This window comes from Alnus glutinosa, chromosome 9, assembly GCF_958979055.1.
Source record: "Alnus glutinosa chromosome 9, dhAlnGlut1.1, whole genome shotgun sequence".
Taxonomy (NCBI): domain Eukaryota; kingdom Viridiplantae; phylum Streptophyta; class Magnoliopsida; order Fagales; family Betulaceae; genus Alnus; species Alnus glutinosa.
In genome coordinates this window covers 28,880,088-28,903,076 of record NC_084894.1, presented here as the reverse complement: position 1 = coordinate 28,903,076, position 22,989 = coordinate 28,880,088, and the positions used below count along the sequence as shown (strand labels likewise).

The window sequence follows — 22,989 nt, the reverse complement described above, 5'->3', positions numbered from 1 at the left end:
AAAAAACCCGAGTAGAATAATTATTCCACTCTCTGCCAAACACAAAATGATTTATACATGAGTTTGAAATTGAGTGCCGACACCGTACGAACGGTGGAATCTTTCTTAGGATGACTTCGTCAATGACGCTCACGAATTCGTGGCTGATGCAGATGAGAGCCAATCTTTTTCAGCCGCCGGAAAAAATAATGGGTATTTTGATAAGACAAAGACTCGTCAGCAACTTTGGAAGGAGCTCTGTAAATAGAAATATATATATTTATGTATTTCCATCTATTTTTTGAGCTGATAAAGAAGAAGTTCTCGGATGGCGATTTTTACTTTCTGGGAGGGTGGTTGGTTGCTGGTCCATGTTTTGGAGCATTGGTCGAATTCCGCAAGGGAAAAAGCCAGCCTTGCTTTTATTGCTGTCGAATCTTTTCAATAAACCTAACATGCAACTCTGTCCAAGCGAAAATGCCACTCTCCCTGTCTCTCTCACCATGACTATCTTTCTGAATCAGCCCGTAAAAACCCTTTGATCTCAACCTGCAGAGCTTCAATTGCAAGTGGACGTTCCGATTATGAATCTGCTTCCACCACGCGCTTCCAAACTGCCAAAGGCTACAGTGGACGAACCTTCCAACTGCCAAAAGAATGAAGAAATATATTTAAATGAACCAAATAAAAATTAGGGTTAAATATCTTATTTGTAATTGTGTTTTGAGATTTTTTAAATTTAGTACTTGAGTTTTTATTTTTTTCATAGGTGATACTTGAGTTTATGGGTAAAAAGTACTTTAGTATTTCTGTTACATTTTCGGTCTAAATATTAACGGTCTGCAATGTGTCAACCGTAGCACTATATAAAAAAAAAATAAAAAAATAAAAATCTTTAAAAATTATATAAAAAAATAATACAATTTAAAAAAATAAAATTGGCCGAACAACCCTGTGACCCTCGGGGGTGGTTCGGCCATCCCCAAGGGCCAAAACCCATCAAACAATTTTTATATAGTGCCACGTGTAAACCTCAGCAGTTGACACATGACAAACCATTAATATTAAGACGAAAAATGTAACAGAAGTATCAAAGTGGTTTTTACATCTAAACTCAAGTATCACCTATGAAACAAATGAAAACTTATATACTAAATTTAAAAAAGTTTAAAACTCATGTATCAATAAAGTATTTAACCCTAAAAATTATGACAACTGGTTCAGATTTAATTTTGTTTTCACGCTCCTTTCTCGTATAACACTTAAAAATTAAATCTGAACCCTTTAAAAAATTACAACCTAATTGTTGTAGTTTTATTTATTTATTTTGAAGGCACCAAAGTCTAATCCCCTAAACTCTAGTCAAAATAGAATCGTTCGATAAAAGTTAAAATCAGTAGATTAGAATTTATTGCAATTGAATCATAACAAAATCGTCTATAACCTGCTAAGATATTTATGTCTAACCTGCTGAGATATCTGTCTTTACAAGGTGTCAGAAATTTTAAAAAATTATTCCACTCGTTTGCATATTCGATTTATGTCAACTTTATGCACTTGAAAAGAGAAATGATAAGAATATTTTGAAAATGATAAATGATTTATACATGATGCCTATCCAGGGAGGAGCTAGCATTTGCAATGGGGGAGGAGGGGGGTGGGGGGGATTTTTTTTTTTTAAAAAAAAATAGGGGTAAATTTTTAATTTTTTAATTTTAGACTTTTTTAGGAAAAGCCTTGGGGCTTGAGGGCTAAATTGAAGGGAAAAAAAAAAATAAAATTACGGGGCCAAATAAAAATAAAATAAAATTAAGGATAAATTTATAATTTTTTTTTTTTTTAATTTTTTGAAAAAATCTCGAGGATGGGGAGGCCCCAAGCTCCTGAATGGCTTTGCCCCTTATGCCTAATAATAAATTAAACACTTGAATCTCAAAAATTAGATGAGATTCCTAATTATTCCAAAATGTAGGTTTATTCACATTCCAGATGTGAATTAATTGAATAATAAATAGAAAAAAAAAAGAGAAAAGAAATGCAAATTATTTCAAACATAGGACTTTGAATAGTCCAGATGTGAATTAATTGAATATAAACTATCTGGTAATAGGAAATTCAAACCGCTAACTCCCATGAGCTAAAATACAACGGAAACAAATAACGCAAAATTGTTCGACCCATACCAGCCACAAAATGCTGAATGTAGATTTTTTGATTTTTTCCATGTCATTAATTATTTATGAATTTTGAATATATGGTAGAACAGTTTTTATTCAATACAAAGAAAGATTCACCATTTTATCTTTTTGTCAAGGAGTAGCGTGCTATATATATATATATATATATATATATATATAAGCTGTTTGTGAAAACGAAAACTGGGCCGGCTATGTTTGTGATAAATTGTACCCGTTTGATTTGAACCATACGTATCTTTCCACCGACACAATTTCTCATTTATGTCACGTTATAATACATTTTTCAAATAAAAAGCATCAACAACCTAAGCACTTATCCCTCAGGTGAAGAATTCAAAAGGCCAAGATCTAGAATTGGTGTCGGCAAGTGATGATGGCCCCTGAGCATTTGAGACAAGCATCCCTAAGCAAAATGTGTATACCCCTTCACAACAATATTGCATTGTTAAAAAGAATCACTGGCGATCATTTCCAATCTGTGTATATGAAGCCAAATTTCAAAACTAGTGCTTCAACCAAACCCTTTTCGCCATAGACTCGTAGCTTCAGGATTTTCAACACTCTTTCTGTCAAATCAGACAACATATACTCCATAAACTTATATATATCCTATCAATTGTACTTTACTATCAATAGCTCTGTTTACTTCAAAGTTCAATATCGGTTTCTATAGCAACATTATCATATCATCTACAATAACTTTTCCAAAACAAAGAGTGAGAAGACTACAAACAAAATCAAAAACCAAGTTCACAATGAAAATGTTTTCTATCTAGGCGTGATACTTGAAATGTCTCCACTAACAAGGTTGCTCCCAGATGCATCTGACCACATAGAAGAATTCTTCAGTCCAGAAGATGATGATAGTGGAGTCGCTACTTTTTCAGCATCAATGCCCATGGGGTCTGCTATTCTGATGTCGGACTCGGGCATCATAAGCCATATACGTTCAAGTTCTCGGACCACCTCTGCCATTGAAGGTCGTTCATCTGCCTCATTTTGGCAACACTTGAGGGCCAAAGTTGCGAATATCACCAAACATTCAGAAGGACAAGATCCCATTCCCTCATCAATAACCGAAAAGATCTTACCAGATTGATATGCGACATTAACCTGAAATGGACGAAAACTATAGCAAATTACAGGACATTACTTTATTGGATAACATTTCCGCTAGTGTGTCAAAAGAATTAAAATAATACAAAATGATCTTAAATTTATAAAAGATAAATACTAACTGTATGCAAGGAGTTCCAACTTTGGCTTGACTTAATGGGGCACTTTTTTTTGTTTGCAAAGTATGCTTTTACTTGAATCTAATACATAAGAGGTCAATGATTGGATTGTGTGGTTAGGTCTCACTCAAGAGTAGAGATGAAGATTATAAAGAAAACATCAACTGTCTACACTGATTTATTAAAATTAAAACTGAAACTTGAGGAGATCTCTCGACTATTAACACATGGTCTAAAATGACATGGCAGGAGGAAGAGAGACAAAGAGAGAGACTAAAAGTTGTTTTCATTATTCATGAACAACAATGTAACACTAAAAAGTATGAAAATCCTTTCTAGTCCAATCAGCTCATGATAGTATTGTCCCCCTCCCACCCCCCCCCCCCCCCTCCCCCCCCCCCCCCCCAAAAAAAAAAAAAAAATTGAATCTAAAAAGCTTTATAAAGTTTTACCTCTCTAACAATGTTTTTGCCATGTGTGATCGGCCGCATCCCAGTTAGGAGTTCGAGAAATACAACACCAAGACTATAAACATCACTTTTGTTCGTGAGTTTATGAGTTAAGAAGTAGTCCGGATCTAGGTAACCCTACAAAGTTAATACAAAAAATGAGAGGAAAAAATAGACATCAATTATATCTCTTACAACATCTTATAAGTCTATTTCTTCCGGTTTGAGTTTTATTACTTATTTTTAAAATATTTTTTTTTTATGATAAGTGAAAAAAAAAAAAAATTGTCATAAAAAAAAATATAAACTTAAAATTGAAACTCGTGAAGTCTATAATTCTTTTAGGAAAACATCAACTATAAGAGTCTTACTGGAGTTCCCTTTACAACGGTAGATATATGAGCAGGCACAATCCCTTCAATATTTGGAATTGGGGCAAGTCGCGAAAGTCCAAAATCGGCAACTTTAGCCGTATACTTAGAGTCCAATAATATGTTGCTGGCCTTGATATCCCGGTGAAATATTGGAGGGTTAGCTTCCGTATGTAGGTAGAGGATGCCCTTAGCAGATCCCAAGGAAATTCTCAATCTCATAGCAAAACTAAGAGGTTCTTTAGACTTGGCTGTATTATTACATACGTAAACCACCAATAAGCTCATTAGAATGTAATACAGAATTTGAAAGGAAAAATTATTCTATTCAGCACCTTGAAAAGACTTGGGGGTGGGGGGTAGGGAAGAGAGAGAGAGAGAAACTGTACTTTAGCAAATTATAGATTACAATTTTTCACTTGCATTCATATGCAGTGAAAAACACCCAGATTTTTTTATTTTTTTATTTTTTTTATTTTTTATTTTTTATTTTTTTAAAAAAAGATTTAGTGAGATCAATAAAAGGAAAACTTTAAGGATGGATATAAAGTGTCTTAAAGTATTGATTAATGACTAAAACTTACCTCTTCCTATGAGCTTAAGCTTTTAGGATAAGTGATAATTTAACATGGTATCAGAACCAAAGGTCTTGAGTTTGAACCTTGACTCGGTCATTCACATCCCATTTCAATTAAATATTTAACGCGTTGGGTTTCACTAATTAAGGGGGAGTTTGAGCCCACACGTAAAGGAATGCTAGAATATAAAATAAATGATTAAATTCATCTCTTCCTATCTTGGATAAGTGTGTGATTTAATATAACAAGGTGTACCAGAAAGGTGATACCTTAAAGTACCAAAAAGAAAAAAAAATTGTAGTAAGATCAATAAAAGAAAAACTTAAAGGATGAATATAAGGTGTACCAGAAAGGTGATCCCTTAGAGTACCATTTGACATAAAATCATAGACCAACATCTGCATGCACAACAATACTCACTTGAAGCTTTTCCCAAACAAAAATTTCAACAAATATTCAGCAACAAAGACCAAGAAAAACTAGGCCTTCTCTTGAAAGTGTAACAACTTTGCAAGAAAAAGAAATACTGCTCATGAAAGAGTGAAGAACTGTATTCTCCCAAGTTCATTGAAAGGAGACGTTTGTGCATTTTTTTAATCAAATAATCCTCAACTTACGAAGAACTACATGCTTTTCCATTATTAACAAACCAGCACCTCATGTGTAACGTCTCTAGATTGGATATGATTTCTTCTATTGTTCGCAGTTATTCAAAAGCAGCTAAATATGCAGTTTTAAATCTTTCATTTTTTTGCACAGCTTTCATTATCTCTGGTTTTTACTGCAGCAATTTCCTAAGTTGATAGGAATCGTCTCCTCGTGGATTCTTTTTTATTTTTTCCTGAGCATATGTCCTCATGGATTCAGCGACAAGATTGATAGATAATCCAAATGTTTTATTTATTTTATTTTCACATATATTCAATTAGGATAAGAAAAAGCACCTGTTCACCACCTTCATCACAATATCCAATCAAAGATACAAGGTTTCGATGATGTAACCTTGACAACAGTTCTATCTCTGTTAAGAACTCCTTTTCACCCTGTAAGGATCCCTCTTGGGCACGTTTTATGGCAACAACTGTACCATCAGCCAGAATGCCTTTATAAACCTTTCCATACCCTCCTTGGCCAATCTCAGAGGAGCTGTTAAAATTTTTTGTAGCCATAGCCATTTCTCTATAAGTGAAATCCTTCACACCATCAATTTTCATGAAGGCCTTGGATGCTGTATGTTAAATACAGGTTCAATGTTAATAATGAAAGCATAATGATAGAAGCTTCATATAAAGAGGCTGTGCCCATTGGTTTTAAAATAATTGAAAGAATTATGCATCTATATTTTCATTCACACTTCCAAATTTCTGATATTTCGAATACAAGTCTAAATACAGGCATTATGACAATGCACACAAAAAAATCTATAAGCATGTTACAGGCTGAGATTGAAGCTGAATAACACTAATTCTTTTAAAAATGTTTTTTATGATTTGAAGTCAACTGCATTGTTAACATAGTGGCTAACTGGTTGTTATTTAAAAGATCTTTACTTCACTTGAATAATATTTCAAGTGTCTCTATCGGTTGCTATGTACTTGTATTTATAATCAAAAGGATTACAAGAGTTTGTCATGGGTATTACTTCTACCCACAGGAGCTACAGAGAGAGATATACTCTAATTCTGAGATATACATGAGAGAGATATACCTAACTATTAGATATACACGAGAGAGATATACATAGGTATAGATTTGAACTAAATCATATTCTGTTACAATTCCAGCTATGTTATCTCTTTATGTTTTGATAAGAGTCTGTGTGCTTTAACATTCTTCGACTTAGAGATGGTTTGAGCTAATATGCAACACTTTTCACTGAAGTTTCTCATCTCTAAATAATGTTTCCATTAACGGCGAGTCAAACTTGGCGGAAACTTTACCAACAACATTAGCTGAGATAGGGCTAACAAAGTGACAATTTTGGGCCAGGCTAAGCCTTTCTACCTTGGGTTAAGCTTGGGCAAGCATCAGCCAGCCTGTATAATAGACACAACTATACGCATAATGAAAAATCATGAAATATCTGCCTAAACATCCTAAAATCATAGACATAAGATACTCACCAGGACGTCTTCTAGAAACTGCATGGTACTTCCTCGTATGCGCTCTTAGTATCAGGAGAGAAACAATTGCAGACAATGCAACTGCACCTGCAATGGTCCCCAATACTATGCCAGCCAATGCACCCGTGCTTAAAGCAGACCTTGGAGGGGTGGTAATCACTGTCACATTAGTGAGAACTGTGAGCATAAACAAAATCACGACTATCTTAAGAATATCCACCTCATATATGAATACATGAAAGAAGGTAAGATACGACCAAAGCATAGTTCCTCTATGCAATGGGTCAAGATATGAGTGACATATGGTGTGAGCTTAAAGCTGCCTTCTTGGTCAATATAGAACACGACTTAATTATCCAGCAAACATAGAATCATGCTGAACTGAGCACTGCAGTTATTCACTTATGTGCTGGATCACATTAGTGCAACCATATCTGCCACACCACTTAACATAGCTCTCAGTATGCTCAGTATGGTGAAAGCATTGAACTGCCTACAAATGAGGCCTATCTTCAACAAGATTTGGAAGCAAAAGAATGAGGGGGGGGGGGGGGGGGGGGGTTGTGGGGTGATCAATGAACACAAACACAAGTAAGCACTACCACAATAAAACAGAGAATGATGCCACATGCCTAAGATTATCTTTTAAGAATAAATGATTTGAAGGTACAGGCCAAATAAATTAGAGAAAAAGTTGCACTTTCTTCAAATGGTAAACAAGCATTAATTCCAACCTCAACAAGGCTCACTCACAAAATATATCAAATAAGGGTTTTGAGACAAACCATCGTTATAAACGTCCAGTAGAGTGAAGTTAAGAACTTCATAAGGTCCAAATGCGTCAGGATCATGAATTTTCCAGGATATGAACAATTTCCTAATTCGCCAAACCTCACTCCCATTGAAGATATGAGAATTCTTGACATTTTCATCAAACACAGGAAATATTTTCAGGTACATTCTCAGTCGAGGTCCTTCTTCCCAGGAAAAGGAATCAATGTACAGTTGATAAGGAAATAACTCAAGTGCAGATGTCAAGAAGTTCTCAAATGCATATCTGTAGGGACGAAAATCTATGAATCCAGGACTTTTCAACCGATATCCAACAAGTAGAGGGGCAGCACAGAAACAAGGTACAGGAGATGTAGGCAAATATTCATAAGGGGGTGGGCACCCTGGACAATTAAAAATGGCATTTGTTGAATTCTGGCTGTAATTTTCATCCTCACTTTCAGATCCACAAAACTGTTCTAGGTTGGTATTTGAGCATAAGGGATTCCCTTGAAGCCTGAAAGTAAACGATCAAATGGGTGAGATAATCATTATATCAATGCGCTGTGACTGTAACACCTCATGATTAAAATTACAAGGAGCACATGCATACTCTTTTACCAAGAAGTCATATTAATTTGAAGATACATTTCATTATACATAAAGTTCTATATGAAACAAATTGGGAAGCAAGTATAGAAACAAACCAGACAGTCACATTTGGAGGAACACTAGTGCTTCCTGTAATATTGGAAAGCTTATTATTCTGCAGCTTCCTGTAATATCAAAGATTCACAAAATCACTTAGAAAATCTGGTATGAAATCCTTGCAAACTTATTAAGTTGACCCAGGAGGTTATAACTTTGACTTTTACAAAGAGCATGCTCCAATCAGAAAGAAAGGAATCAACTTATCTTGTACCAGTACAAGAACAAGATGCTTGGAAATGTGAAAGCACACATGCACACTCACACAACCAGACATAGACAGTTTAACCAAGGGAACAGTGACATTTTCGTTCAGGTCTTACACTTTAAGGCTTTCCATTCCGCTCAAAGTCCGATTTTGCCAAATGGTGGATGGAACAGAACCACTCAATGCATTGTTCGCGATTGACCTGCCATGGGGAATAATTTACCAAATAAAGCCATTTAGTTTGTTAACACGTTAATTTATTGGATGATATTACCTAGTAACTTAAAAATCTAATGGTTGAGATAAGTGGAACTCAACTTGAGATAAACATGAAATGATTTACAATAACATTGAACCATAGAGATAAACACAAAATGATAAAAGAGCACGAGGCAGCGTACTCACAGTTTCTGAAGACGAAGGAGACCCGAAAAGTTGGAAGGAACCGTTCCAGTAAGATTGTTGTTGGATAAATAGCTGAGCATATTGTTCAAAAAATAGATTTTCAAAGTCGAGGTAATTGTTGGTGTAAATTATCTTAGAAAACTGAAAGACAAGTTTGAAAATATTTTGTAGTATCTGGAAATTAAATTTAAACGAAAACATAAAAGATGTATGGGACATCTCATTTGAAAGATGGAGAATCTTACATGGTTGTGATATTCTCAGAAAGCCAATTTTGAGGTATGGATCCGTTTAGCTGATTTGAACTGAGATCTCTGGAATTTATATAAAGTAAAATATAATCAAGTACAAGTAGCTAACTGAGATGTCTTTGACTATGTAAAAAAAAAATTATTTAGCCTGGTGCATTTATTTTTCTGATTTAAAAGCTTATACTTCATTATCATATAATGACATGACAAGGAAAACAAAACAAAGCAACTTACAGATAATAAAGGTTTGGTATTTGGCTCAAATCAGGAATAGGTCCATGCAAGTTGCAGTTCCTAAGGCTCCTGAAACAAGACAACCAAAACACAAAATTATAAATCTTCACGTGAATATGTGAAAATGCATACTTCTTGGTTGCCATCTTGCAGGAAAAGCTTCCAAGAACATGAATGGTTTGTGATAGCTAATTAAGATAATATTGCTTCTGTACAACTCGCACAGATTATACAAAGTGACATAAATATCAAACAGCAAAGAATAAATCATAGAAAGTGACATGCCACCTTAGTTGGCTTAAGAACCTCCACATCTAAGTTAAGTAACATTGCAATTTCTATTCCTTTTTAATCGATGTCTTCTAGTAATTTATGTATTCTTGACAACAAAGTACCATTCTGCCTTTCTTATATTATTTTCATTTTGCTAGTATTTTCCACTTTGTTTTAGTTTTGCAGTATAGGAGGAAAAGAAAAAGAGAGAAGAAAAAAAAGAAGCCCCCTCTATCATTTGGCCAAAAAATAAATAAATAAAGACCTCCGCCTCACACATCAAGGCTGTCCCCCTGCTCTTCCTTTACTTTTGAAATACCTAGTTACAAACAGAGGACAATAATATCCACTTACAACTTCAGCAATTTAGACATGTTGCTGTAAGAAGAGGGAATTGTAGTCCTATCAAAGTGATTGTTATCAAGTTGACTGCAAAACAAAGATACTGAACACATTAAGAAAGTTAACATAAGAGTACAGAAGTAAAATTTAGAAATCACAACCTAGTTCAAGTTGAGAAGCAAAGAAAAAAGACTACAGAGGTAACGTCATTTATGTGATAAAACATATATGTATTTACGTTCTAGGAACGAAGAACCCATACAGTATCAGTAAATTTGGCAGTTTGGAGAACTCCGGTGGAAGGTAACCTGATAAGTTGTTATTATCAACAAGGCTGCAGGTGCAGAATTGAACATGATCACTAATTCACAGATTGTACTGATAGATAACTCATTATGAAATATGAATATGACCAATTACCAGCTTACAAGTGAACAAGTCTTGGTAATTTAGATAGTTCAGGCGGAATTTGCCCACTAATTGAATTGTTGTTCATGTGACTGCTCACAAGGGGCAAAAGCAAAAAGAAAAAGAAAGATAGAAAGAGAAATAGAAGGATTAGTAATCTTAGAACTGATTTTAGAGAATATAGCTTCGGAAAAACACTCACAAGTGCATCGCTTTGGTCAAGTTTGAAAATGATATAGGTATTGGTCCTGATATGCGATTCTGGTCAATTTGTATTCTGTTCAAGTTTGCAAGAGATCCGAGCTCTTCAGGTAAAGGACCGGTTAATTGGTTTCCATTCAAAAGCCTGAAAACATGGAATATCACATTAAAAGACCAGGTATTCAGAACACTGCCGAACATATAAAGTAAATTAGTTCAGACACAAGTACTATCTCTTACATTATTTAGAAATCAAAAGCTTGAATGAAAATGCATGAAATAGTAGCATATTTGTACTTCATAACGGTATCTCATGCAATAACAATACTGAGTATCAAACCTATCCAGCAAAAAAAGTCTGTTCAACTTACAAGAGTTCCAAAGACGTAATATTGCCTATCTCCTTTGGTATACTCCCACTTATGTTGTTCCACATAAAATCCCTTTAATGGAGTAAAAAGAGAAATATATCAGTAGGATGAGTAAACCAAATGCGAATGTGGGGAGGAGAATAACAATGTTTCATGAGGAAAGAGGGATCCAAAAACTTAGATCCAGATAAAGATGTTGGCAGCACAAAAAGCAGTTTTCAGGTATGCTTTTCCTTACAATATTGTCATATACGATATGCGGCCAAGCTCTGGTGATAAACTTCCTGACAAATTCATTTTTAGTAGTTGCCTGCAGAAAAGAGGTCCACAGGAAAATTATTAAAGCACCTAATGTGAGTTCTTCTTCTTCATGGAAGCGCCCCACATGCGATTAATACCCAGTTTTATTAAAGCTTGATAGTCTTATATCTGAACTTTGGACTAGCATAAATCTTATATAATGCTAGGCATGAGATGATGATTGAGTCTGTAGGCAATAAATTATATGATAAAGCATTACAAATTAATTTTCTGGACAAAAGAAAAGATCATGAATATACATTTTCAAATTGATTTAAGACATGTTGCTGATCTTTTCTAGCAAAATTCAGAAACATGTGTCTGACAGTGACAGGCCTTATCCTAATGAAATGAATATAGCCACCATTGTCTTTAATCTTAAATGAATACAGAATAAAGGAAGTCTGTACCCTGGCACAACTAATATGAGCAGTATAGAAGTGGAATACTATACATATCATCATGCAAGGGTACAAAAAACATTAAGAAAGAAAGATTATTCTAAGTTTAAGGAAGTGTGCAACATGATTCATCCTGATTATGCTACCCAATAGAAATAAAAATCAAGAAAGTTTAAAATCTTACAATCGGTCAACATGTAGATGACCATCATCTGAAAATGTAGCATTGTGGCAGACAACCCCTGTCCAATTTGATGTACATGGGTCTCCTTGATCCCAATTATTCAGATTCTTATTTGGATCAATCAAACTTGTCTTGATGGCCCGCAATGCTGTCACTGCAAATTAATACAAATGTTAACTATAATTTCATCAACATGAACATTTAAAAAGTTCATAAGCTTTACTGGTCCTTGTGTATCTCTAGTTCTAGTATCAGGTTTCCACATTAAAGGAAAGCGAAGTTACTTTAAAAATATACATCAACAATGTTAGCAGACCCACGTTTGAGCATATACACTCAAATAATAACTACTGCTCAACTATATGCAACACTATTCACATCCCAGTAGAGGGAAGTGAATATTTGAATTTACAACAAAATCACTTGTTATAGGATTCATGAATAAATAAAACAGGTCTCCATGTGCTGCGTGTGACCTTTAAACAAGTATCCCCTCAAGAATATGGAAGCCAAAAGGGGCAAACTGAATCAAAATCACCTTCTATAGGGTTGGTAACGAGATGCTGTGCTCCGATTAGTCCGATAAGTAGTGAAGACCATGAAACAATAAAAAATCCATACGCCCAAGCTCTTGACGGATACATCCCAATAACGCAAACAACATCAGAAGTCTCAAATTTTTCCGTGTACCCAACACTGGGAATTGTTGTAGTATCCGAGTACTCCACCTGATAACAGGAAATAAATATCAGAACTTACGCAATTGAATTCCAAAGCAATTCAATTGATCTGGAGAAGAAGCAATACTAGCTTATAACAATTTTTAAATAAAATGAGTGATCAAGACTTCAAACCAAGTAGAGCAAAAAGCTCCAACTACGTGGAAATCATGCAAACATACCAAACTGCGAGCAAATCATGCAAATTAAGGTTGACAGAAAAAAAAAACGGAGAAATCGAAGCTTACAGTAGGGTTGAATATTAACTTGGGTTGCAAGAAGCAATAAAGAAGAGTTTGAAATTGAGTACCGACACCGTGTGAACGGTGGTATCTTTCTTAGGATGACTTCGTCAATAACGCTCACGATTTCGTGGCTGATGCAGATGAGAGCCATCTCTTTCATTCGCTGGATAAAAATAATGGGTATTTGATCAAACAAAGTATTAGAATATATATTTATGTATTTGATAAAACAAAATATCGCCAGCAACTTTGGAACGAGCTCTGTAAATAGAAATATATATTTATGTATTTTTAGAGATGATAAAGAAGAAGTTCTCGGACGGCAATGTTGACTTTCTGAGAGGGTGGTTGGTTGCTAGGCCATGTTTTGGAGCATTGGCCAAATTCCGCAGTGCACTTTGTCTAAGCGAAAAAGCCAGCCTAGCTTTTATTGCTGTCGAATCTCATCAATATATATATATATATATATATATATATATATATATATATATATATATATAAAGATACCAAAAATGCAACTTTGTCCAAGCGAAAAAGTCACTCTCCCTGTCTCTCTCACCAAGACAATCTTTCTGAAACATCCCGTAAAAACCCTTTGATCTCAACCTGCAGAGCTTCTTGCAAAAGGACGTTCCGATTATGAACATCATCACCACGCGCTTCCAATCCCTCCAGGTATGAACATCTACAGCTTTCTCTTTGACTCTCGAAAAGGTACCTCTCTCTCTCTCTCTCTCTCTATATATATATATATATCCGTGCTTGTGGACGAACCTTCCAACTGCCAAAAGAATGAAGAAAAAATATTTAAATGGAGTAAATAAAAATTAGATTAATGATACACATCATCCTCTTGTCTTTTTTTTGTCACTCCAAAATTGATGTGGCTCTTAAAATCATCATTGGATCAAAATCCAAAAGTGATATATCAAAAATTCAATGGTGATTTTAAGAGCCACATCAATTTTGGGGTGACAAAAGGAGGAATGATGTGTAGCATTACTCTAAAAATTATAGCACCTGGTTTAATTTTAGAAAAATGATAAAATTGCAATTCTCACACAACTTCCTCTCACATTATGTGTGGAATTCACATGCATAAAATCCACGAGAAGTGATCATTGCACTCCTCCAGCACAACTTGTGCACTCACAGCAAGCACAAAGAAGTGGAACCTATAGTGCACAAGTTGTGTAGCATGAGTATTTGTATCATTTTCCTAAAATTCACACAATGTGAGAGGTACTATCTTACAATACTTGAAATTAAATTTGAAAGGGAAATGATATATGCACTCATGGTGCACAATAAGTGCATTATCTCAAGGCACAATGAAGTGGGTCTTATTATGTGAGGCCCACACTATTATACCTTATCGTAGTGTACTTGTTGTACAAAATGTGTAATTTGAACATTTCTCTAATCTGAATCTTTAAAAAAATTACCACGTAAACATTGTACTTTATTTTTTTGTTTATTTATTTATTTTTTTACGGCATATAAGCCTAATCCCTTAAACTCTAGTCAAAATAGAACCGTTTGATAAAAGTTAAAATCAATAGACGAGAATTTATTGCAATTGAATCATAACAAAATCGTCAATAATCTACCAAGAATGTCTTTGAAAGCCGTCAGGAATTTTAAAAAATTATTCCGTTTGGTTGCATTTTCGATTTATATACAGTTTTTCTTTATTGTTGTTTTCAGTTTAACTTTTAAATACTTTTGTATATATCAAAGAAGCTTATGCACGTAGAAAGAGAAATAAGGATATTTTGAAAATAATAAATGATTTAAACATGATAAGCCAAAACATGTGAATTTAAAAAATGAGATTCCTATCATTCTCACAAATCCAAATTATCATGCATCATTATGGGTGCTAAATATTGAATATTTAAACCTTTTAATTCACATTAGTTAATCCTTTAACTTTGTTATTTTTTAATGTTTTTAATTAGTTTTAGTGTTTTAAGTGTTTTGCAGGAGTATTTTTTGTGAATTTACAAAGAAAAAAAATATTGTGGAGAATATAATATAAATGGAGAAAGAAATAATTGCTTAACGGAAGATTTTGTCTTGACATAGAGATGCAAGAAAATAATTATTTTTCCTTCTTCAACAGCTGGTGGAAGCTTTGGGACTGTAGGAGGTACAAACACAGTCTTTGAGGAAGAAGGAACATCAGAAGAGAAAGCTACATACCCGAGACCAGTCTTGTCATGTGGGCTCTTCTGGATGGACAGCATACGAGTCAACTTCTCATCAGTGACTCTCTCTAGTTGGAGCTGTGTCTCAAGTAGCTTTCCTCAAGCTCCTGTATCTTGAGCAGCAATGAACTCTTCTCAGTATGTAGACTGTTCAGATCATTAATGTGCTGCTTTCAGCCTTCCCTCAGCTTCTCAAACTCCTTGTAGAGAGTTTTGTATGCTTCCTTGAGCTCTTCCTCATTCTCACTATGCTCTGAGTAGTATGAGTCTTCTTCTTCAATAAATGGGGCCATAAAAGCCAGAAATTTGTCAGACTTTGGAGCATCTTCTTTGGACTCATCACTCAGAGTCACATTGTAGGCCTTCCCCTTTCCTTTCTTGAAATTCCTGCAATCGGCCCGGATATGCCCATAGCCGGAGCATTCAAAACATCGGGGTCCTCTGGGATATTTCTTCTCTTCATCCTCTGGTTCAGCTTCTCTGAGAGGTTTCTTAGCTTTTTCAGAAAACTTATTCTTGAACCGATCGTCTTTCATTAGTCTTCTGAAATTTTTGGCTAGCATTGCCAAAGCTTTTTCTTCATCCTCAGATTCTTCTTTAGAGGAGGGTTCTACTTTCTTCTTGGAAGCCTTTAGAGCAATGGTCTTTAATTTCTTGACCGGAGGCAGAGACAGCTCGTATGTTTGAAGAGATCCAACCAGCTCTTCAATCTTCATCTCTTCAAGATCCTTGCTTTCCTCAATAGTCGTTACCTTAATCCTAAAACGTTCGGGCAATGATCTGAGAATTTTTCGGATGAGTTTTACATCCAAAATAGGTTTCCTAAGACTCACCATGGAGTTTCTTAGGTCACTAATTTTGGAGTAAAACTCTCCAAATGTCTCTTCTTCTAACATCTTAATTTCTTCAAATTTTGAAATCAACATTTGAAGTTTGGTAGATTTTACAAGTTTAATGCCTTCATATGTTGTTTCCAAAATTTGCCATGCTTCTTTGGCTGATTCGTAATTTGAAATTTTGGCAAATTCAGATGGAGAAAGTGCTTGGCATAGAGCATGGAGGGCTTTGTCATTTGAAAGACGAGCGTTCTTTTGAGGGACTAGCTCAGATGTTGCATCCTCTGGTTTAGTCCAACCAGTTTCAACAATACCCCAACAGTCAATGGATTTCAAAAAGAAACGCATACGTGCCTTCCAATAGCCATAATTCGAGCCATCAAAGGCAGGAACAGAATTAAGAGTTTGAGACATAATGAAAAACAGAAGTCAAATATAATAATCACTCAAGAAATTAATCTTCTCAGAGTGTACCAAGCTCTGATACCAATTGAAAAATTGAATTGACTTCTAAAAATAAAGTGTGTGCATAAGTGTCAACAAAAATTAAGGCACAGCGGAAAGTAAATGACACACAGTTTTTTGTTGACGAAGTGGAAACTCAGTTAAGAGAAAAACCACTCCGGGGCAGCCAAACCCAGGAATTCCACTATTCAGAAGACAAAGCTAGATACAAGATAGTAACACTCACATACCGATGCAGTGGTCGTACCTTGATCTCTGACGTGTAACCCAACACGAACGCTTCCCAACCAGGTTCACCTACCTGAAGGGGTCTGATGAGTACCAAATATTGTGTATTTGGACCCCTTAATTTACATTAGTTAAACCTTTAGCTTTGTTATTTTCTAATGCTTTGGTTAGTTTTAGTGTTTTTATATTTTGTAGGACAATAAGAGAGAAATGATACAATTCAAGCAAAATACAAGGAAATTCGGATGCAGCAGACCACTACATTTAGACTGATCATAACAGGACCAAACGATATCCGTTTTGGGAGTTTCTTAGGTCTAAATTGAATTTCAAGATGTCAGCTTTCCAACGCAACAAGTTTCAGCCAATTTGGAGATGCGTGGAAAAAGATATGGCTGTTTGAATTTCAGTCGTCGGATCATCCCGAAAATCCGGAACCATCTCTCTTATTATTTTTCTTTTGCTTCATTCCTTGTCTCCCCAAAGCTAGAGCCAATACACGTTTTTCTCCACATTCTCAGCCACTTAATCACTTTTTTTTCCACTCAACATCATTCCATAAAACACTCACCACTCATTCCATAAAACACTCATCACTCATCTCTCCACTCATACACCCACTCACCCATTCCACACAAACCACTTGGCTATAAAAGGAGACCAAGGCTGGAAATCAAAAGGGGAGAAGAGGCATGAGCCTCTTTGTACATAACTTCTTGCTTCTCTTCTTCTTGTAGCTTATTTCTTTCCTTTTGCAACTCTTTGATTTTTATGCTTTTAATTTAATGTTTTAAGTTGTAGTTATTTTATCATGTGTAGCTAATATTTTCGTTTAGGGTTGAGGATGAAACCTCACCATTGAAGAGAAACTGAGTTTCATGCTTGTTCATGCTATTTGAGTTTATGGGTTTGATTTCTCATTGTTCTACTTCGATTTTTCTGAGATGATGTTTTGATATCTCTTGTGGTTTCCGGATACAAGTGATGATGTGGAATAAGTTTCATTAAATCGGTTGCTTGGTTTTTCATCTATCAAAACATTGGACATTCATTGTGCGTCGTTTGACTAATACATTGTTTTATCGGTTTGAATGAAGATATCCATTGTGATTGAATGATACATTGGATGTTTGGATTTCAATTGGTACTCTTTGTGATTTGTGCTATGAACGAAATCATTGAATGATCTAAATGATTTTTGAAGCAATGTAGAGCATACCTAAGATTTATACGTGACAACCTCGAATAAGTGTGATGAGCATGAGATTAGGTTGATATGATTTGGTGAGTGTGGATTCCAAAACCCTAGACCCCTTTATTTTCGTTATTTTTGTTTATATTATCTTTTATTACAAAACCCTAAATTTGGAACTAGGTTAAAATAGGATTAGTTTGAATAGAGATTAATTTTTGCAACGCAATTCCCTGTGGATACGATCTCGCACTTGCACATACACTATATTGCAAACGATTCGTGCGCTTGCGAGTTATTAAAATTTGCACATCAGGGTCTTCAATGGAACTCCTTACCTTAGAGCCGACCTCTAAGAAAGACTTCAATTTGTAGCGCAGCACACTTAAAAAACGGCTTCAGATGAGATATCACGTCTCTGAGATCTAATGAAATTCACACCTAATTCTTGCAGCTCTAAGTGCCCAAGGACCCCTATTTATAGTCTGGGGGTTAGAATGAGTGTCAGGCAAAATTTGCCTAGGAGCCGTCTGGACGGTGGACCATGGACGTCCAGACGGACAACTGTGAGACAGGATTTTTTCTAAAATTTTCGCGGAGAAATCTTTTCTGTATAAGAACATCGTCCGGACGGGATGGCTCGATCGTCCGGATGGACGCACGTCCGCTGCAAGTAATTTCCATAACAGGCTTCGTACGTCCGGACCATGGGGCAGGAGCGTCCGGACGGCTAAACTTCAACACGCAATTTCCATATCTGATGCGCGTGCGTCCGGACCATGAGGGGGAGACGTCTGGACGGTTGAAGTCGAATCGGCAGTTACCATATACGATGCACCAGCGTCCGGACCACAGCTGTTAGACGTCCGGACGGTCAATTTTGAACTGCGATTCTTGCCTTATCGAGACACGCGTCCAGATGGGATACCACGTCATCCGGACGGTTGATTGATCTTCCCTTTCTTGGAACTTGGAAAGAATCAGAGACTGATCAAGTACTGAGGGGCATCTGGACGTGCTGCTGAAACGTCCGGAAGGAGCAAGATGGAACAGAAACTTCTGCATACAGTGTGGGGGTCCGGACGGGATGACACGTCGTCCGGACGGATGGAGCAGTCGACAGTTTGGCGTCCGAATGGGATGACACATCATCCTGACGGCTGACAGGGAACTTGAATTTCTTGACATCACTCTGAAAGTGGAATCCCTGTTTATTGCATCTTTACACATAAGTGATTTTGTCCAAACACAGAATAAGGCCAAAATATTAACATAGTATTTTTTGAGGTGGTCTACATTCCAAGCCTTCGGTACTGCTTTTCCTTGTCCTGTGGCCAAGCGGTAGGCCCCGTTCTTGCCGGAGCCAACAATTCTGTAGGGCCCCTCCCATTTTGGGCCCAGCTTACCATCGGCGGGTTCTCAAGTCATCAGATTGACCTTTCGTAGGACCCAATCACCAACTTTAAGTTCCCTAGGTTTAACCTTCTTGTCATAATACTTGGCCACGCGGCGTTGATAGGCTATACAAGCTGCGCGGGCGTCCTCACGTCGTTCCTGCAATAAATTCAAGTGCAGATTTACCCCTTCTTTGTTCAACCCTGGATTATAGTGGGCCACTCTAAAGTTTGGCGATCCCACTTCCACAGGTATTATTACTTCCATTCCATAAGTTAGAGCAAACGGAGTTTCCCCTGTAGCAGTTCTGGCCGTAGTGCGGTAGGACCAGAGCACTTCTGGGAGATATTCAACCCAGGCTCCCTTTTTTCCGGCCGAGTTTCTTCTTTAACATCTGGATCAATGTCTTGTTAGTGGCCTCTACCTGGCCGTTGGACATTAGGAAAGACAGGAGTTGAAAAACTTTTCCGTATGCCCAGTTCGGTACACCATTCCCAGAAACGGTCACAATCAAACTACTTTCCATTGTCGGTCACCATGGCGTACGGTATACCAAACCTGCACACTATCGACTTCCACAGGAATTTGATGACATTTTCAGTTGTGATCGCGGCATGTGCCTCGGCCTCGGCCCATTTAGTGAAATAATCGATTGCAACCACAACAAACCTCCGATTACCTTTGCCTGCTGGCATCGGGCCGACGATGTCAACCCCCCATTTAGCGAACGGCCAAGGCGATTTAATTGAGTGAAGATATTCCGGGGGATTTTTTGGGATACGGGCAAATCTTTGGCACACATCACAAGCCCTTACCATCTCAGCAACGTCCTTAATCATCGTCGACCAATAGTACCCCGCTCTTATAACCTTGTTCGCCAGTGCTTTAGCTCCTGAATGATTTCTGCATACTCCATGGTGTATTTCCCTCAAAACATAATCTGCGCCTTCATTCGACAGACACTTCAGCAGGGGAAGAGAATACCCACGCCTATACAGGATTCCTCCTACCAGAACATAACGGGACAAGTGTCGAATGACCCTTTGAGCTTCCTCCTTGGCCGAGAGGAGCTCACCCATTTTCAAATACCGTATAACCCCAGTAGCCCACTCAGGCTCCACTTCGCTTATCTGCATCACCTCTTCGATCGACGATACTGTCAGGCGAGCTTTGATTAGGACTCTGCAGCCACCAACTGACACGGTCCGGTTTGTCCTTGAACCAACACACAAAAGAGCATCTGCCAGACCATTCTTATCCCTGGGACCTTTAGTTATAGCAACTCTATCAAAGTAAGAGTAGAATTGGTGTACCTTTTCAAGGTACTGAGAAATTCTCGCCTCCTGTGCGGCGTAACTTCCATTTACCTGCTCAACGACGACTCATGAATCGCTTCGAATCTCCATATTCATTATTCTCATTTCCCGTGCGATCTCCATGGTCGAAAGCACGGCTTCATACTCGGCTTCATTGTTAGTAGCAGCGAAATCAAATTTAAGGGAGTACCTGAATTCCTTTCAATTAGGACCCCAAAACACCATTCCAGCTCCACTTCTTCCACCCGCCGAAGAACCATCGACATAGACAATCCAAGTCAACCCCTTTGGGAGCTCTTCCGCGTTCGGACTTTCATTCATTTCTACTACAAAATCGGTTAGGGTTTGCCCCTTTACAGCCGTCCGAGGGTGGTACTCAATATCGTTCTGCCCCAACTCGATCGCCCAATTGACTAGCCTTCCCGATAAATCTGGCTTTTGCAGTATTTTTCGGAGAGGGTATTCAGTGAGTACCCGCACCGCGTGCGCTTGGAAGTAGGGTCTTAATCTTCGCGCCGAAATCACCAGAGCATATGCCAATTTCTCTATGCGTGGATATCGTTTCTCTGCCCCATGCAACACCTTACTAGTGAAATACACTGGCCTTTGCTTGCTTGACTCCTCTCTTATTAATACTGAACTAACCACGGTTCGGGATACCGCAAGATACAAATAGAGGATTTTCCCTTCTATCGGGCGACTCAGAAGTGGAGGGTTGGCCAAGTAGGTTTTCAACTCTTCGAAGGCTCTCTCACACTCTTCGGTCCAACTAAAGGCTTTCTTCAAAACCTTAAAGAAAGGTAGGCACTTGTCCGAGGATCGGGAAACAAAGCGATTCAACGCAGCTAACCTTCCTGTCAACTGTTGTAGCTGTTTCGTTGTCCGAGGGGGTGGCATTTCTAGGATAGCCCTAACCTTGTCAGGATTCACTTCGATTCCACTCTGTGACACCATAAATTCTAAGAACTTTCTAGAGTCGACGCCAAAAGCACACTTTTGCGGGTTTAGTTTCATTTGGTATTTTCTCAGGGTCTCGAATGCCTCCGCTAAATCTACAACATGACCGCCTGAGGTCAGGCTTTTAATGAGCATGTCATCAACATATACCTCCATATTTCGCCCGATTTGGGTCTGGAACATCTTGTTCACGAGCCTCTGATAAGTGGCGTCAGCGTTCTTCAGTCCGAATGGCATCACTGTATAACAATATAGTCCACGATCAGTCGTGAATGACGTTTTCTCCTGGTCGGACTCCGCCATACGTATTTGATTATAACCGGAGAATGCATCCATAAAACTCAACACCTCGTGCCCCGCTGTCGAATCAACAAGCTGATCTATCCAGGGAAGAGGAAAGCAGTCTTTCGGACAAGCTTTGTTAAGGTCCGTGAAGTCCACACACATCCTCCATTTCCCGTTCGCTTTCTTTACCAACACTACATTAGCCAATCATTCCGGGTAGTCAACTTCCCGAATAAATCCAGCTTTAAGTAATTTTCGTACCTTGTCAGCAATCGCTTGATTGCGCTCAGGGGCGAAAGTTCTCTTCCGCTGCTTCACTGGCCTGCAATTCCGATCAACGTTTAACTGGTGTTCGATAACTGAGGGGTCTATTCCGGGCATCTCATTGTGCTCCCAAGCGAAGACATCAATGTGATCCCACAGATACTCTACCAACTTCTTCTTTTCTGTTGTCGGAAGCTGTGCACTAACCCGAAGCTTTCGATTTTGGGGTCCGATCACCACATCTTCTAGGTCCCCAGTCGGACTCCCTGTCTGTGGTTGCTATTTGTCTGCAGGGCCCGCCCCTTTGTCGGGGAGTGCTTGCAGGGAGGGATTCCCTAAAGAAATATTGTAACACTTGCGAGCTGCCTTTTGTTCTCCTCGGACCACTCCTACTCCATTCTCCGTTGGAAATTTCATGCTAAGGTGGGGTATCGATGTTACCACCTTCAACTCAGCTTGCGCTGTCCTTCCGAAAATAGCGTTGTAAGCTAATGGTTGATCAACGATGAGGAACTTCACTAGAATCATCTTCTGCGCCGGGGGACTTCCTACGGTAACTTGCAACTCGATCGACCCCAGAGGCATCACCTACTCTCCTGTGAATCCCACGAGAGGAAATCGGAAGGCAGAAACTTTTTCTCTACTAATTTTCATCAAGTCAAAGGCCGACTTATACAGAATATCTGTCGAACTGCCGTTGTCCACCAAGACCCGATGTATCTTGTGATTCGTTATCACCATGGTCACTACCAAGGTATCTGAGTGGGGCAGATAGACCCCTTCGTAATCCTCGTCCGAGAATGTGATGGCCAACTTTTCTCGCTTTACAGTTTTCAATGGCCTTGTGACCGCATAGATGGATACTTCCCTCATCTCTTTCGTATAAG

General features: G+C 37.7%; 2 protein-coding genes across 8 annotated transcripts; both read right to left on the bottom strand.

Annotated features, from left to right (window-relative positions):
- Positions 1-2,751: 2,751 nt before the first annotated feature.
- On the bottom strand, positions 2,752-13,373 carry LOC133876975 (probable LRR receptor-like serine/threonine-protein kinase At1g06840). 7 transcript variants are annotated; one of them, XM_062315196.1, is made up of 22 exons: positions 12,977-13,370; positions 12,529-12,718; positions 11,991-12,144; positions 11,344-11,415; positions 11,106-11,177; positions 10,736-10,879; positions 10,554-10,625; positions 10,388-10,459; positions 10,138-10,212; positions 9,511-9,579; positions 9,271-9,339; positions 9,026-9,097; positions 8,736-8,822; positions 8,412-8,480; positions 7,719-8,221; positions 6,934-7,092; positions 5,755-6,038; positions 5,157-5,208; positions 4,233-4,483; positions 3,865-3,999; positions 3,416-3,493; positions 2,752-3,290 (listed from the first exon to the last, which is right to left on the bottom strand). In XM_062315196.1, the coding sequence occupies exons 1-22, from the start codon at positions 13,112-13,114 to the stop codon at positions 2,946-2,948; spliced, it is 3,162 nt and encodes a 1,053-aa protein (XP_062171180.1). In that variant the 5' UTR covers positions 13,115-13,370; the 3' UTR covers positions 2,752-2,945. The 7 variants fall into 7 exon arrangements, with proteins under 7 accessions (XP_062171180.1, XP_062171182.1, XP_062171183.1 ...); XM_062315198.1 differs by having other exon boundaries at positions 12,958-13,368; XM_062315199.1 differs by having other exon boundaries at positions 13,020-13,368.
- Positions 13,374-22,045: 8,672 nt separating this feature from the next.
- On the bottom strand, positions 22,046-22,687 carry LOC133876964 (uncharacterized). The gene is made up of 2 exons (XM_062315185.1): positions 22,456-22,687; positions 22,046-22,368 (listed from the first exon to the last, which is right to left on the bottom strand). The coding sequence occupies exons 1-2, from the start codon at positions 22,685-22,687 to the stop codon at positions 22,046-22,048; spliced, it is 555 nt and encodes a 184-aa protein (XP_062171169.1).
- Between the last annotated feature and the right edge of the window lie 302 nt (positions 22,688-22,989).

What these genes read in the sequence shown, in the direction of transcription:
- LOC133876975 (XM_062315196.1), bottom strand. Translation starts at nt 13,114, where the DNA reads ATGAAAGAGATGGCTCTCATCTGCATCAGCCACGAAATCGTGAGCGTT. An exon ending in TATTGCTTCTTGCAACCCAA is followed by an intron (nt 12,719 to 12,976) that starts GTTAATATTCAA and finishes TCCTGTTATCAG; the next exon opens with GTGGAGTACTCGGATACTAC. An exon ending in GGAATGGAAAGCCTTAAAGT is followed by an intron (nt 8,481 to 8,735) that starts GTAAGACCTGAA and finishes TTGATATTACAG; the next exon opens with GAAGCTGCAGAATAATAAGC.
- LOC133876964 (XM_062315185.1), bottom strand. Translation starts at nt 22,687, where the DNA reads ATGCCTCTGGGGTCGATCGAGTTGCAAGTTACCGTAGGAAGTCCCCCG. An exon ending in ACAAAAGGCAGCTCGCAAGT is followed by an intron (nt 22,369 to 22,455) that starts GTTACAATATTT and finishes AACCACAGACAG; the next exon opens with GGAGTCCGACTGGGGACCTA.